Source organism: Podarcis raffonei, chromosome 14 (assembly GCF_027172205.1).
Source record: "Podarcis raffonei isolate rPodRaf1 chromosome 14, rPodRaf1.pri, whole genome shotgun sequence".
Taxonomy (NCBI): domain Eukaryota; kingdom Metazoa; phylum Chordata; class Lepidosauria; order Squamata; family Lacertidae; genus Podarcis; species Podarcis raffonei.
This window is the reverse complement of record NC_070615.1, coordinates 52,910,642-52,925,380: the sequence shown is the minus strand read 5'-3', so window position 1 is coordinate 52,925,380 and position 14,739 is coordinate 52,910,642. Positions and strand designations below refer to the sequence as shown.

At 51.1% G+C, this 14,739-nt stretch overlaps 1 protein-coding gene across 3 annotated transcripts in view; it reads right to left on the bottom strand.

Annotated features, from left to right (window-relative positions):
* GTF3C1 (general transcription factor IIIC subunit 1) overlaps positions 1 to 14,739 on the bottom strand; it is a 39,479-nt gene that overhangs the window by 22,502 nt on the left and 2,238 nt on the right. For 2 of the 3 annotated variants that reach the window (XM_053364069.1, XM_053364071.1), the window contains exons 3-16: positions 14,420 to 14,593; positions 13,541 to 13,684; positions 11,732 to 11,828; positions 11,232 to 11,355; positions 10,322 to 10,480; positions 9,433 to 9,548; positions 8,985 to 9,327; positions 8,384 to 8,595; positions 6,702 to 6,844; positions 6,382 to 6,535; positions 4,003 to 4,106; positions 3,098 to 3,267; positions 2,719 to 2,967; positions 354 to 499 (exon numbers count right to left, since the gene is read on the bottom strand). In XM_053364069.1, the coding sequence (XP_053220044.1) occupies positions 354 to 499; positions 2,719 to 2,967; positions 3,098 to 3,267; positions 4,003 to 4,106; positions 6,382 to 6,535; positions 6,702 to 6,844; positions 8,384 to 8,595; positions 8,985 to 9,327; positions 9,433 to 9,548; positions 10,322 to 10,480; positions 11,232 to 11,355; positions 11,732 to 11,828; positions 13,541 to 13,684; positions 14,420 to 14,593 (2,335 nt within the window). The remainder of the gene's footprint in view (positions 1 to 353; positions 500 to 2,718; positions 2,968 to 3,097; positions 3,268 to 4,002; positions 4,107 to 6,381; positions 6,536 to 6,701; positions 6,845 to 8,383; positions 8,596 to 8,984; positions 9,328 to 9,432; positions 9,549 to 10,321; positions 10,481 to 11,231; positions 11,356 to 11,731; positions 11,829 to 13,540; positions 13,685 to 14,419; positions 14,594 to 14,739) is intronic. The other variant, XM_053364072.1, reaches the window with a different exon arrangement.

The window sequence follows — 14,739 nt, the reverse complement described above, 5'->3', positions numbered from 1 at the left end:
ATTAAATTGCAATGTAACTTAAGTCTGGCTAACTTTCTGCTTTTCCTAAGCGAAGCCCAGGGATATTTTGTTAAGAAACAGAACGACTGCAAGGAAGGCTGTGGCAGCAGCAGGGAAGCTGAAAAGGCCCCCACAGGAGGCTGCCCAGGACCTCCGCCCGTGGCCTTGGCTAGCGGTGCCCCTGGGTGGGGCAAGCAGCTTTTGCCCCACCACCAAAGGATTTAGCTGCCACCCCTCCAAAGGATCGGGCGGCAACTTGTAGCCACAGCAGAACTGACAGGAAATTGGGAGCAGAAGCCCCGAGGGGCGGCTGCCTTTCGGCCGAGAGAAATCCCTGAACTGAAGCCCAGCACCTTGTAGCTGACTTGCACTATCTGGGTAAAGATGGAGAGTGGCAGGCAGAGGAGGATGTCGCTGACGAGAGCCCACCCATGGCCAAACTCCCGGTGGAGCGGGAGAGGAGGGACATGCCGCTTCCACGAGGCGTCGTCCACATACACTGCAAGGGAAAGAGAGAAAACGGTTCTCACGGCCGCAACAGACCCATCTCCTTTCAAGGGAGATTCACACCAACACATGGATCTCTGGTGTGGAATACTGTGGGGAGCTCTGGGTGCCTCACCTGCAGGAGGATACTGCAGAGCTGGGGAGAAATTGGAAAAGAGCCACCAAAAGGATGAAAGGGGTGGAGTGACTCCCCCAGGAGGAAAGATGAGGAAGAAGGAACAATAAAGGTGTACTGTACTGTACCCGTGTATGAGATTTCTTTACTCTAAAATATTTTTTAAAAATAGGGGTTGTCTTATACATGGATAGTGCATGGGGGGGAGGTAACTGGGTGGGTGATTGGTTGCTGTGGCAAGGCTTCCTGTTGATTGGCTGCCGCTGCAGCAATTAGGCATGTGCTTGCTGGCGAGTGGGCAGGTGCCCGTCAGCTTCTGCAATGTGAGCGTTAGTCATCCGGGTTAGTGATTTTCAGCATCCCCCCCCCCCAAAAGCTCAACAACCCTGGGCAATCCTCCCCCCAAAAAAGCTCCCCCCATTTTCTAAAATTTGAGTCTTCCAAAATAGGGGGCGTCTTATACATGGGGGCGTGTTATACACAGAAAAATACGGTATAAAGTTATGCGAAGTGTGAAGAAAGTGGACAGAGAAAAGCTTTTCTCCCTCTAACTTTACAACGTGGCCCCTGTGCAAACAGGATGGGGAAAGAAATGGACCACAGGGTTGTTCTTATGTTCATGAACAACTTGTGTTCGCCACCATTCATGCTGAAATGCATATACTCGGGTCACGTCTCATTTATTTTGCACTGTGTGCTACAGTGACACAGGAATGTCAGAATTGACTCCAGCTCCTAGGTGACACTAGCTGAGAAGGGCCCTTGTTTAGTTAAGGGGGGAGGGGGGTTGGAACCCTCCAACTTGTGGCTGGTGCTAGAGGGAAGAGGCGGAAAAAGAAGTCAGCAAGCTCCAGAAGGGCTTCCTGAATCCTTCCCCCGCCCCTCAAGATGTCACAACCCAGGCTGGCTCCACAGCTGGGCAGAGGTCACAGGTGGCTCCCTGCGGCTGATCCCAACCGAGGCACTGGGGCTGCCCAGAGTCCACAGTGCTGCTGCTGCTACTACATCACTTGGAGGCCTCCCCGACTGAACAAAGCCCAGCCGTCAGGAACTCAGAGGATGCTTCCCAGGAGCATGTGCACAACACTCAGCCCCTCATGCGTGCATCTTCCCATGGAAGCACACAGCAGTGGCCAAGACTGTGAAAGCCCTTTGCTGCTGCCCCTGCAGAGCCCTAGGAGAGCCCTTAGATGCCCTGGGACTGTTTTCCTGGTGGTCCTGCACCCTCCTGGGCACGGCAGGGCAGTGACCCAAAAACGGGCCCTTCCCCACCATTACCCGTGCTGTGGAAATGAAGCCCATCCCTTTGCCCTATCAGCTGCTTCAGGCAACCCGTAAACAGGAACCTTTTTGCCCAGGCTTCCCCTGACTGATTGCTGAGCTCCTGTTTGTAGCATGCTGTTATTAGTATTTACACCAGAGGTCGCCAAACTAAGGCCCATGGGCCGGATACGGCTCACCAGGCTCGTTAATTCGGCCCGCGAACCTTGCGGTCAGTCCCCGCGCTAAACAGGCGCAGCGCAGAGGCCTTGCCACGCGGAGACTGACTTCCGCGACCCAGCACGCCTTTTGATTGGCTGCAGGATCAAAAGCCGCAGATGCCTCTGGGTGGGCAGCGACGCTGGCACAGTTTCTGATTGGCTGCAGGAAGCTCCTGAGGCCAATCAGGAGCCGTGGATGCCTCTGAGTGCTGACCCTTCCTTCCCGCTGAGGTGGCCGAGCAGGTGGAAGTGGCCGAGCGCGGAGTCTGTCTCCACCGCCCAGGCCAGCGGCATGGGCTCTGTGCCCTGCCAAGAGAGAGGACACCGACGCTCCGGAAGACGAGGCAGCGTCAGCGGCTGTGGCATGAGTGGCATAGGCGGGGTGTGTGTGTGTGCTTTCGGGAGGTGGTGGGTCCGACCCCCCACAAGGTCTGAGGGACAGTGGACCGGCCCCCTCCTGAAAAAGTTTGCTGACCCCTGATTTACACTCTCTTTTTATTATACAGTTTCATTGCTTTTATTCAAAATACTTTCAGATATGAACCGACGGAGAAATGCTTTCAGACCAAGCATCGAGCCGTCCTCTGGACTCCCTGCTTGCTCCCGATTCCTCACCTGCCTGGTCCCCAAGCGCCTCGCAGCCTTCCTGGCTCCCGGCTGCTGCTCTCGGCTCCTTCTCTTCCGTCCCGCCAGGCAGGCTGGAGTCAAGGCCTTGCAGGCTGTCCGCTGCCTCCTGGCTGCAGCTCCATCTCCTCTGCTGGGCGCTGAGAGGGTGCCCATAAACCAAGTACCAGAGGAAGAGGTGGGCCACCTTTAAGCGAGGCATTTTGGGGAGGAAGCCCAGGGAGCGCCCAAGGCCTGGCACTGAAGAGAAGCAGAGGGTTTGCGTTGGAGGGACACAGGCAGGAGCTACTGCCCACCACTCCTTGCACAGAACCACCCCCACCCCCCAATTCAGGAAGCTGGAAACAGCAGAAGCAGGAAAGGCCTTTACCTGTGACTGGGTGGTAGCTTAACTTGGCAGCGCGCGCCTTTCTGCCAGCCGCCTCTGGTTTGCAAAGAGAGAAGCAGCCCTCCATCTCCCTCAGGGCACCCCCAAGTCCAGACTCCTGGCTTCCTTCATCCAGACTCTCCTGAGACACTGGCGTTTGTGGGACTTTAATCCTGCAGTTATGAAGGGAAAGTGAAGCTAGGCACCAGTGTTGGGAAACTGCAAAGCAGGCTCCAATGCTCAGTCCCCAAAAACACCACAATATTCACTGAACAACTAGCTAGGAACATGGCTCTTCTGCAGCCATCTGCCTCCTGCCGTTTCCTCGAGCCACAAGCGGGACAACTGGTGTCTGTAGAGCACTGGAAAGCGTTTCAGAAACCCCACAAGTGTGGGGCTCCCCCCACCAGGAAGTAGGCAGGAGGAAAGCACCTCCTCTAGGTAAGTGTCATGGGAATGGGTGCCAGAGGGAAGAGAAATCAAGCCTTTCGTGTCATTGGACCAGTCCTGTGGAACACCCTGCCACTAGATTCAGTGAGCACCTTCTGTTCCACTTTTCTGTTCCGCCAGGCCTAGGCAGGCCATTAAGAGCACACACACACCAATGGTCTACTGCTGTTTTTTTTTAAAATTCTTTTGATTTCAACTTTTTATGATTTTACTACATGGTTTTATGATTTTATATTGTTGTGAACCACTGCAATGTACTTCTATGACACAGCAGTACATACGTTACATATAAAATAAATAAGAGATCTCAGTCCACCAGCCCAAATCACCAGGGGGTGGAGGAGGGAGGGAGCTGCCCAGTTTTGAACGCCCTCCTGTTGTTTGGAAATCTTGCCAGTCAGAGCCTGCCCAGCTCATGCTGGCAGCCCCTGCCACCCTCTTTTCCTCCCGCCACCTACCTGTTCACGGTGCTTGAGTTGGAGATTCGGAAGCGAACTTGCTCAATCGCGCTCTTCACCAGTGGGTCGCTGGGATTCACCGAGGGGTCGACTACAAACTCCACCTGCCAAGCAGAGGCAGAGAAAGACACAGTAGCAGGCTTGGTGAGGAGAGGCCGAGCAAAAGAGGCACGGTGTTGAGGGCAGCCCTTTCCCCTTCCTGTCTGTGAAGCTCCTTGGGAGACACCTTGCTTCTGCCCAAGGCCCCAGGCAGCCTTCTGAGCTCCAGCCCAAGGCCACTTAGGAGGAACGGCCACTCTGGGTGGGAGGCGCTGGCGGGGGGCAATGCCAGGACTGAGAGCAGAGAGGGAGAAGCCGTGGGCCGAGTCTTCAGAGAGGAGGCTGTCAGGAGTTCAGCCTACACTCGAGCAGGACCCTGGCAGAGACACATGCCCGACTGGCATGTTCCCTCCCTCCTGGTCGGTTGTTCGGGAGCTTCAAAAGCTTTCTTCAGCCCGAACATCACAGCGACCGATGCCTACAGACACCGGTGGATCCGCAGAGTTTGCGCATCATGCGCGTGACAGACTTCAGCAACTCAGCGTTTTGGCTAATCTACTTTATTTACATATAAACACACATGGAGCACTGCAACATGGCTCCTTCTCTCTCTAGGATCAGACAGCAAAGAGAAAAAGAACAAAGGACAATAGTTCCACTTCACGAAGCACAGTAACACAAACATCCTGTCTCCGTCACTTCCCACTCTGTGGAGTCAAAACATATACTGTCATGTGAAAGACAACAATCCCATGACTGCAAACATAGAGCAGGAATTCTAACAGGCAGGTGGCAATGCCAGTACTGAGAGCAGAGAGGGAGAAGCCGTGGGCCGAGTCTTCAGAGAGGAGGCTGAATTAAAACATTGGAGGACAAGATGCCAAGGACTTTCCCCAGGTGAGGATGAGGACACACACACGGCCCACAATCAAGCCAGAGGTGTAGCTGGGGGGGAGGGCACTGGGTACACCGTGGGGGGCAGCACTTACCATCCCCAAGCCACGTGTCTCTCCTGGGAGTGACGTGGTGACTTGGGCACCTGCAGGTTCTGCGCTGCCCAAAAAAGCGACATGGGCCTGCATGACTTCGGAGCAGAACAGGACTCAGGCACTGAGATTCTGGCGCCACAGGCACCTTGCCCCCCACCCCCGGGCACCCAAGCAGCTAGCTAAGCTGCTGAGACAAGCAGAGTAGACTGGCCCCTCAGAGCAGGTAAGATTCCTTGTCCATCTAGGATTGCCTGTTGGGTTCAAGTTACAAGAAAGGGGACTCCGACTAAACATCAGGAAGAACTTTCTGGCCATGGAAGTGTTCAACAGCGGAACAGGCTCCCACAGAAGGTGGTGGACTCCCACTCACCGGAAGTTTTTAAACAAGAGGTTGGAAGTGCGGGAGATTAGCAGCCAAACCTAGCGTGCATATTCTGGTCAGTTAGCATGAGAAGGGGCTAAATTTCACACAGCCGTATTGCCAATAGACAGATATTCAGACCATAGACATACAGTTGATAGAGCAGGCTCTGTGTGATGTTATTTCCCCTCCTCTCCTGGAAAGAAAGGAGCATCTAGTACTTCCTGTTCCTCTTCCTTTGACCAGTGGCGGGTGCTCCAACTTTAGGCAGGTGCTTGGAGCTGGTTATACAGTACATAAAAGTATTTTGCCTACATTGGTTTTACTGCTGCTATTGTTGTGAACCAATGCATGATTATAAAGTAAGTAAATATTTTGTTTAAACTTACAAGTTGTTGAACGGGCAAGAAAGGGAGAGCCAGCTTTGGACTTGCCCAGAATAAGGTTTTACAGCCCAATTCCTATGCTTTTAATTTTTCTGCCAAGATTGGGAGTTTAGAACTCTGCTCAACCCACACGTGTGGGAGCTGGGAGGGAGAAACCGCAGTTAAACCCATCCCACAGGGATGCTTTGGCTGCGATTCCTGCAGTGCAGGGGGTTGAACTAGATGGCCCTCGGGGTCCCTTGTGACTCCACAATTTCATGATTCTATGAGCAGCAGTGGCTCCCCGGCAGAGGACTCAGGCTGCTGTCTCTTTCTTATCACTGGGTACCTTGAGACCCTTTAGGACAGCGGTTCTCAACCTCTAGGTCCCCAGATGTTGTTGGACTACAACTCCCATCATCCCTGAGCTCTGGCCTTGCTAGCTAATGGTGATGGGAGTTGTAGTTCAACAACATCTGGGGACCCATAGGTTAAGAACCACTGCTTTAGGACGACTGAACTTCAACCCTTCCCCAAATTCACTAGCTGGAAAAGATTTGCACCTCCAATATCACCCGGATGGGCAACGCGAACATGCCAGGGGGAGCCTTGGCAGGCGGTGTACCTTTCTGCTGATGCCATCCTGGATGACCGTGGTGCGGAAGAGGCGCAGGAGGCCTTCCTGGGAGAGCTTCTGCACTAGGCGGACAATGGACTTCTTGCAGCACCTGGTGGAAACCCCTTCCTGCTTCTCCTGGTCCATTATCATCTTCTGAAGGCTGTAACAAGGCAGACACACACTTATTTATTGTTGCGTCCAATCCCACATTTTCCTCCAAGGAGCCCAACTCACTCCCTGTGGAATGTGCCCTGGTGGAGCAGGCAGCAGGCTGCCGGGCAGGCAAGGGGGAAAAGCTGGCGATCGCTTCCAAACCCCTGACTTACGCAAACAAGCTTTCGATCAAGCGGAGGTTGCGCACAGCCTCTATGATGAGGTTGCGGCGCTTCAGCAGGCGGTAGGTCTCGTGGGACCGCTCCACGCCCGAGGCTCGCCAGCCCTTCTCTTTCTTCTTGACATCACAGCTTTTCTGGCACAGGGGCAGAAAACCACAGTTTATAGAGGCCAGGTGAAATCCTGCCGCCCAGATGCTCATTACGCCACACTCGGGACAAGGAAACCAAAAGTGAAGCCCCCGGCAGTGAGAGAGAAAGCGGGAGCTGGACAAACTGGCTGCCACCCCACCCTCCTCTGCACACCCACTTCCTTTCCACACACAGCAACCTACATCAAGGTTATCGTCCAGGTACCTGCACAAAGCTGCAATCGCGAAAGTAAACCACGTGTAAGTTGTGGGTCCCCTGTAGCTGAAACTGGGTGGAACTTGTAGAGGCTGAAGCAAGAGCCGCCAAGTTTGATTGTTACAGCTGGGGCTCAGCAGCTGCTTGGCTGATTGGCAGCCCCGGCAGCCCTAAAAGCAGACTTGCTAGTGGGCTAAGCCTGTGGCATCAACCCCGGGGGGAATCCACCCTTTGGGACTGTGGCTTTGGGGCTGGACTGAAGTTTGTGAGTTTGGGAAGAAGTGCACAGGTTCTTGACCATGCACGAGACTTTCAGTGCACCCAGACTGAGAGAGTGTTGGGGCCCTAGGAGTTAGTGCCCCCTGGGTATGAGACAGGTTTCAACGCCCAGGTGAGACATGGTGTGCAAGGCCTGCGAGGCACTCCTGGCTCTCTGTGGCTGGAACCTTTGGTGTGTGAAACAAGTGCCCTCTGCTGAAGTAGAGGTTCAGGACAGATTGATACACTTCCTGGACCAGTGCAGAAGCACTGCCACCTTCTCTTTTGTCTTTTATTTATTTTGACAAAGTAATAAACAAAGAAATAAGAATAAAAATGTGCACCCCACCCCTGAGACCATTCCATTGTAACTATCCAACTTCCCAAAATTTCAACACCTCTTGCAGTGTTTTGACCCCTTTCCATTTCAACGGTACAAATTCTACAAACACCCTCCATAACTCCTCAGATTAATATTTGAGGATATATTCCCCATCTTACCTTAATGGCACATGTTAATTTATCTTTAATAGCTACATCCCACACCTCTTTTTACAATTCTTCCACTTTTGGAATCTGCTTGCCCCTACCACTTCCTAGCTATCATAATTTGTGCAGCTGTCAATAAATTTGTGAGCAAGTCCTTCATAGCCTGCGAACCATCCACCCGTTGTCTCCTTTCCCCACACCTCTTTTAATTATCTTCTTGATCCTCCATTTCTACTTTTATAAATTTCACTGGTTTCCCCTTTTATAAATGTATTGCTGTGCCACCTTCTGATGCCCACTGTGTTGTGGAAATGCCAGCGCAAAAGCCCCCAGGAACATCCCCTCTCACTCCCTGAGGCTGAATTGCCTGACGTTGACTCCTCCATCAGCCAACCCACAGCAAAAGTGGCCCTCCGAGGCATGTCCAAGCTGCCCATAGCAGGCTTGGCAAGGGAGGTGACCCCGCCTCCAGTGACTCTGGTCCCCCCCGTCCCAGCTCACACCTTGCGAAAGACTCTCCACCCCAATTGTGCCAAAACATACACACTAACAGTAAATGTTTAGGCTTTAAGGCCTCTTACTTTGGGAGTCTCCAGCTTGACTTCCTCAACCACTGCCATATCACCAGTATGATCTATAAAATGGGCACAATTTGAGAGGCCGCTTTCCTGCTTTAGTGTGTCCAAAGCGGAATCATCATTTGCCATGTGTTCAGGAAGCTCTTCTGGGTATTCAGAAGGGCACAACGGAGACAGCTTCCTCCCCAGGGTCCTTGGAGCTAGCAATTTCTTGGCTAGTTTTAAGAAAAGACAGAGAGGGAGAGGAAACACATAGCTGGTCAGCAACACAACCAAGCAACTGTTGCAAGCTTTGCTGTATCACAGGCAATGGATCAGATGCTTAGAGAGATCATGGATTTCTGGCGATCTTGAGCAAGCCTAACCCCCCTAATTAAGCACAACCGGTTGTGAGGGAAGCCCATCCACCTGCCCCCTTTGTACAGATAAAGATCTCAGCACTCAGACCTTATTAAAAACTCTGTTCCAGAGTCATGCAATTTCTGCAACATCACAAACCACTTTGCTGTCCTTAAGGCTGCAAGCAGACAGACAGACAGTCAGACAGACACAGAGCCTAACAGGGCCACTGAGGAAGGAAGTGGCCCTCTTGGCCAAAGCTCACCCCTTGTGCCTTTCACTGGCGTCGACTGGCACGGGCTGCCTCCTCCTCGGAAACTGAGCCTGAGCAGTGACGCTGAGCTGGCGTTCCTCGGCTTCCCGCCTTCTCTCGCCTCCTCCTCGTTCTCCGATTCAGAGAGCGGAGGCATCTCCTCCTCCTCCTCGGCGGCAGAGAGCTGCTCCTCCCCAGGCAAGGAGTCGTCGGGGGCCACCACCACGCTGGCCATGGCCAGCTGCTCACTCCGGGCCTTCTCCCGCTCAAACTGCCGGCTGAGGTCGCTCTCTTCCGCAAACGTGCAGGTGATGTATTTGGTCGTCCGCTGCCTGCCTTCGTCTTCCATGAATCCCTAAGCAAGGATCAAGACTGTTCTCAGCCTTTACCTGGCATTTCCTGCACGCTGGGGAAGGGGGCCGTGCACAAGGCCAGCAGCGGAGGCCGGGACAAGCGTTACCTTGATCACTTTGTATCTCTCCAAGAGGCGGCAGAGCATCCTGGCTTCCAGCTTCCCCACATTCATGGCGGCTCGGAGTTCAGCTTGAGAAATGCCTTTGGTCCCCCAGCTTTCAACTGCAGAGGGAAAGCATAACACTAGGTCCATATTGTTAAAGCTCTGGTTTTCCCAGTAGTGATGTATGGAAGTGAGAGCTGGACCATAAAGAAGGCTGATGGCCGAAGAATTGATGCTTTTGAATTATGGTGCTGGAGGAGACTCTTGAGAGTCCCATGGACTGCAAGAAGATCAAACCTCTCCATTCTGAAGGAAATCAGCCCAGAGTGCTCACTGGAAGGACAGATCCTGAAGCTGAGGCTCCAAGACTTTGGCCACCTCATGAGAAGAGAAGACTCCCTGGAAAAGACCCCGATGTTGGGGGGCAGAAGGAGAAGGGGACGACAGAGGATGAGATGGTGGGACAGTATTCTCGAAGCTACCAGCATGAGTTTGACCAAATTGCGGGAGGCAGTGGAAGACAGGAGTGTCTGGCATGCTCTGGGCCAGGGGGTCACGAAGAGTCGGACACGACTAAACAACAACAGGTCCCCCCAAAGATGCTGAATGGTAGGAGAGTTCAGATGGACAGAAGGGTAGGACGGATCCTAAAAATATACACCTTAAGTGTCAAAGGCCAGGGTAAAGAGTGTGTATTCAGCATTCGCTGAAAGCTGTCTAATGAAGGTGACAGGCACACTTCTGTGGGGAGTTCCACAGATCAGGGGCCACCACAGGTAAGGCTCTCTCTCGGGCCACGGCCCCCAAACTTCTGAGGGTGAAGTAACTGCCAAGATGCCCCCTCTACTGACCCCAGCACCTGAGATGTTTGGGGCCTGAGCCATTTACCTACTTAGCTCATACGCTTGAGTCAGCATATCCTTCTCGTAGACAATGTCCACAGGCTGCACGGCTTTGGTGATCATTTCTTCGTCGTCGTCGTCATGGTAATCATCCACCTTCTTCCGAAACTCCTTCACTAGCTTCAGGCAGCGAACCATTACGTCAGTTCCTGGGAGCAAATGAACAAGCATACCCCCCCAGTTTGTCAAAACACAAAAGGAGACTTAGCAAGGCAGAAAACTGGCAGCTCCAGGCAAAGCACAAACAAATCAAACACAACTAGCATGAAATGCAGATGCAGCTATCAGGATACACAACTGTTTTCAAGTATTTTATTTTATTTTTAATTGTATCCTTTTGCTAATCTTACTTTCTTTTACTTATTACCTTTCTTTCCCCCCAAATTTTTCTCCTTTGGGAGGAAAGATGAGATAGAAATTAAGCAAATAAATAAAATTAACAAATAAACAATAAATAAAAGAACCTCAAGAAATTGTGCATCTGGGGGTGATATGCCTAAAAAAGGCCTCATTCCAGCCCCAGTTTTAACACGGAGTGTTCAGCCCCCTGCAGACAGAGCAGGGACAGGAAACACCTGTTCTTGGACTACAACTCCCATATCCATTGGCCCTGGTGGCTGGGGCTGATGGGAGATGGAGTCCAGCAATATCTGGAGGGTTGAAAGTTCCCCATCCCTGATCTAGAGAGAAGTACTGTGGGGGCAAGAGCTTCCACAGGGCCCTCCCCCTTCACTTGGAAGCAGGACAACAACAGCAGCAATAATAATAAAATAAGATTTGTTAATTGCTTTATCTAGTCCAAGGCACCCCAAAGCGACTTACAAGGCTACTCTTCTGCGAAAGGATGGCAGTGCCAAGGCAGCCTAACCCCCTTCCAGAAGCTGTGAGGTGCCCTCTTACCCTTCTTGGTCTTGAAGGGACCTCCATCAGGGCGAACGTCTTGTAACGGCACGGTCACAATCTTTCCAAAGCCAGCATTCAGCATATACTGATAGAGACGCTTAAACGTTTTCTCACAGAGACCCTGTCGTTATGCAATGAGAGAGAATCAGTTTTAGGGCTGACCACAACTGACTTCAGGCAAGCTTGTTTCCCCCATAAGCCTCATGCCAAGCCCCCAACCCTCCTTGGAGGCTCAAGAAGCGAGAGAAAACAAGGGCTGCTCCAAAGGCCCACAGAGAGAATAGACACATTTCTGCTTGGCTCTCGCTGGAGGCGAAACACAGCAGGGCAGACGGGGCCTTTATGGGTCGGCACCCCCAAATGCCCCTGTGGCCCTGGGGAAGAAACACCACCTGAGAAGCTCCTCTCCGTCAGAAAGACTCCGGCAAAACAAGCACCACCCGCTCGGAAGCACGCAGACGGGTTTCAAGCGCATGGAAGAACAGGCAGGTGCTCACCAATTCCTCCCTTATGCTCGCCAGCGTCTCCATATGACCAGGTCGCTTGCTCAGCATAGTGGACAGCTTCTCCATGAGGATATCGTATTTGCTCCTCCTAAAACCCCAAGAGAGGCAACCGTAAGCAGGCGGCACCAATGCCTCCTCACACGTAGGCTCACACCTGTAGCCAGAGGACGCCCGCCCCTTGGGTGGGGCGCCAGCTGTGAGTGACACAAGGAAAGCTCTGGCCACCCCTAGGAAGAAGCAGACCAGGGTGGATAAAAATCAATGGTTTAAAAAAAAAAATATTGGATTTTCTGATGGGTAAGTGGTGCTCCGATGGGACCTGGGCAAGACTATGGGACAAGGCAGGAAGAAGTGCAGGTTGGGGGCAGAAATCTTGCTTGACATATGGAAGAGCATAGAGCAGGGTGGAGTTTTTTTAATTTGGTAAATCATATTTTTAAAATAAAATGCTTTTGGAGGAAAAATCTTTCTCAAGATAGTTTTCTATTTAAGTTACATTATGGTCCAAAGGCTATTCATCAGGAATTAAGGATTTATTTTCAGTTTTTCATATGTGCTAAAACTCAGTCTAAGTCTTTTTTTAAAACAAACAAACAAACCCATTTAACCACATCAGTTAACAAACATAGATACATATGCTATAATGTAATAGTTTTAGTTAACTTTATTTTAAAATTGTTGTTAAGGAAATGATTATTTTCCTCCTTCCAATAAAGTACAGCAGAAAAGTTGTCCAAATATAAACAGTTAACTTATAAAACCTCACAATAATTTCATATTTATCTGTCTATGTATTTCTAATAGTATAACCAAATCAGTAATTTTTGATATAACTGTAAAAACTACTCTGAAAATTTATTATTCCAAAAATGAAACCTTTATCTGGTTGTAAATATTAAGATTATACCAGCAAGAATGAGTCTTTCTGTAAAAAGAAAAGATTCAAATCAAGTCTTACTGACTAGTGAGTTAAACTGATTTGATTGAAATCAAATCCACCCTGAAGAAGACAGAGTCACCATTGCTGCCGCCCTCACAGGATGAGAGAGGCTTCATCCTGTGGGCTCAGCTGGATTGGATACCAAGGCCAGACTCTCCCATCCTCTGGCCTACAACAAAACTGCCCCAGTCAGAGAGGAGACAAGCTCCAGTACTCACTGGAAGATGTTTATTTTGGACTATACATTTCAGAGTCAAATCTCTTTGACAGGAACTGTGAACACTTGCAATTTTGGGGGAAATGCAAAGCGGCTTCAGAGAAAGTATCACGTTTCTCTTTCTGTGCCTCCGCAATGAATAATATTCTCCAGGTGATACCAAAAACAAGCAAAGTGGCCTATGACTGGGGTGCCTGAGGATGTCTTGGTGCCACACTGGGGACTGTCAGATATAGGTTATCACATGCTGTTATTTAAAACGAGATGGGATATTCTGCTGGTATCCTGGCTTGAATGTTATTGGGGTGGATTTTAATTGGTTAACCGGTTTTGCTGTTGGGTTTTATGGGTTTCTATTTGCACATGGCTATAAATGGCTTTAGGAGGCCACTCTGTCCCAAAAATAGCCTAAAAACTTTTTAAATAAAGTAATAATTTGATCAGGAGAGCAGCAATGAAGGATGTTCAGTCATTTCCTCCCACGCTATTTCCCTGGGCAGCCAGGGTGGTGGTGGGGACTCATGTACTGACTTGTCTTTTCTGTGAAGGTGGAGGGGTGCATATAGATCAGGGGAAGAGTGTGGGAGGAAGCAATTACAATACCCCCCCAGCACTGCTTCCTTGACCTCCCTGCAACACACACCTGTCAACATGAAAGTGGGTCAGGAGCAGGAGGATGGAGTGCTGCTGGGCCCCCGTTGGCAGCCGGATCACGTGGGACTGCATGGTGATGAGCCCATTTCTGTCCAGGACTCGTCGGTGGTAATGAAGCTTCCCAGAATCCACCCTAGGATGAGGATAGATTTTACGAAAATTAAGCACGCCACAGAAGGTGAAAGGAGACAAAAGCTAACCCTGTAGACCAGGCATAGGCAAACTCCGGCCCTCCAGATGTTTGGGACTACAATTCCCATCATCCCTGGCCACTGGTTAGCTAGGGAGGATGGGAATTGTAGTCCCAAACATCTGGAGGGCAGGAGTTTGCTGTAGAGTGTAGACCAACAATAAGAGGGTCACAACCTGCATCTTCCAGGGAACCATGCAAGTGCCTTACACTACGTTTGTTGTTTAGTCGTTTAGTCGTGTCCGACTCTTCGTGACCCCATGGACCAGAGCATGCCAGGCACTACGTTACACTACGTTAAGCCTGCTTAAAATTTAAGTTGGGATAAGATGGGCTAAAGAACGCCTCCCCCAAGCAATCAGCTAGCATTTGCCAGGCCTGTGATGTTTTGAAAGGGCGGGCTCTGGATACAGCTCAGGGCTGTGGCGTGTCCACAGTGATTTGGGGGTGAGGCTTGTCTATCATCATAGCAGCTCCACAAGAGACAGGCTCTAGCCTAACTTGGACATTCCAGAATACCGCTGCAAAATAAATCAAGGCAATCCTATCCTCTTACGCCAGCCCATGGGACAAGGTATCTTCTCCAAACCAGCGGCAGACATCTGCCCACATGCTATTACTTCTGCCAGTGCAGCACCACAGCTGGAGCCAGAATGAGGCCACAACCCGGGCACTTACTTAAAAGCTGCGCTGAGGTCTCTTTGCAGCTCTCCCTGCCATCGGGCACGCCCCAAGCGCTCCAAAATGCAGTAGGAGAAGTCGGGAAGTTTTAAGTCCGGATCCCCTTCCCATCCTATGAGCGTTCTGTGGCGCAGCATCTGAGAGGCCACAATCACCAGCTTCTCTCCCCACCTGCAAAGCAGTAAGACATGGCAAGGAAGGTAATTTCCCCCATTCCCCAATGAATCACCCACTTTCTGTGCCACAGCAGCATTGCCACCAAGCTATGCAGCATTTTCTTTCTTGGGATCATTTTGCGTCTGGTAGTGGCTGCTCAG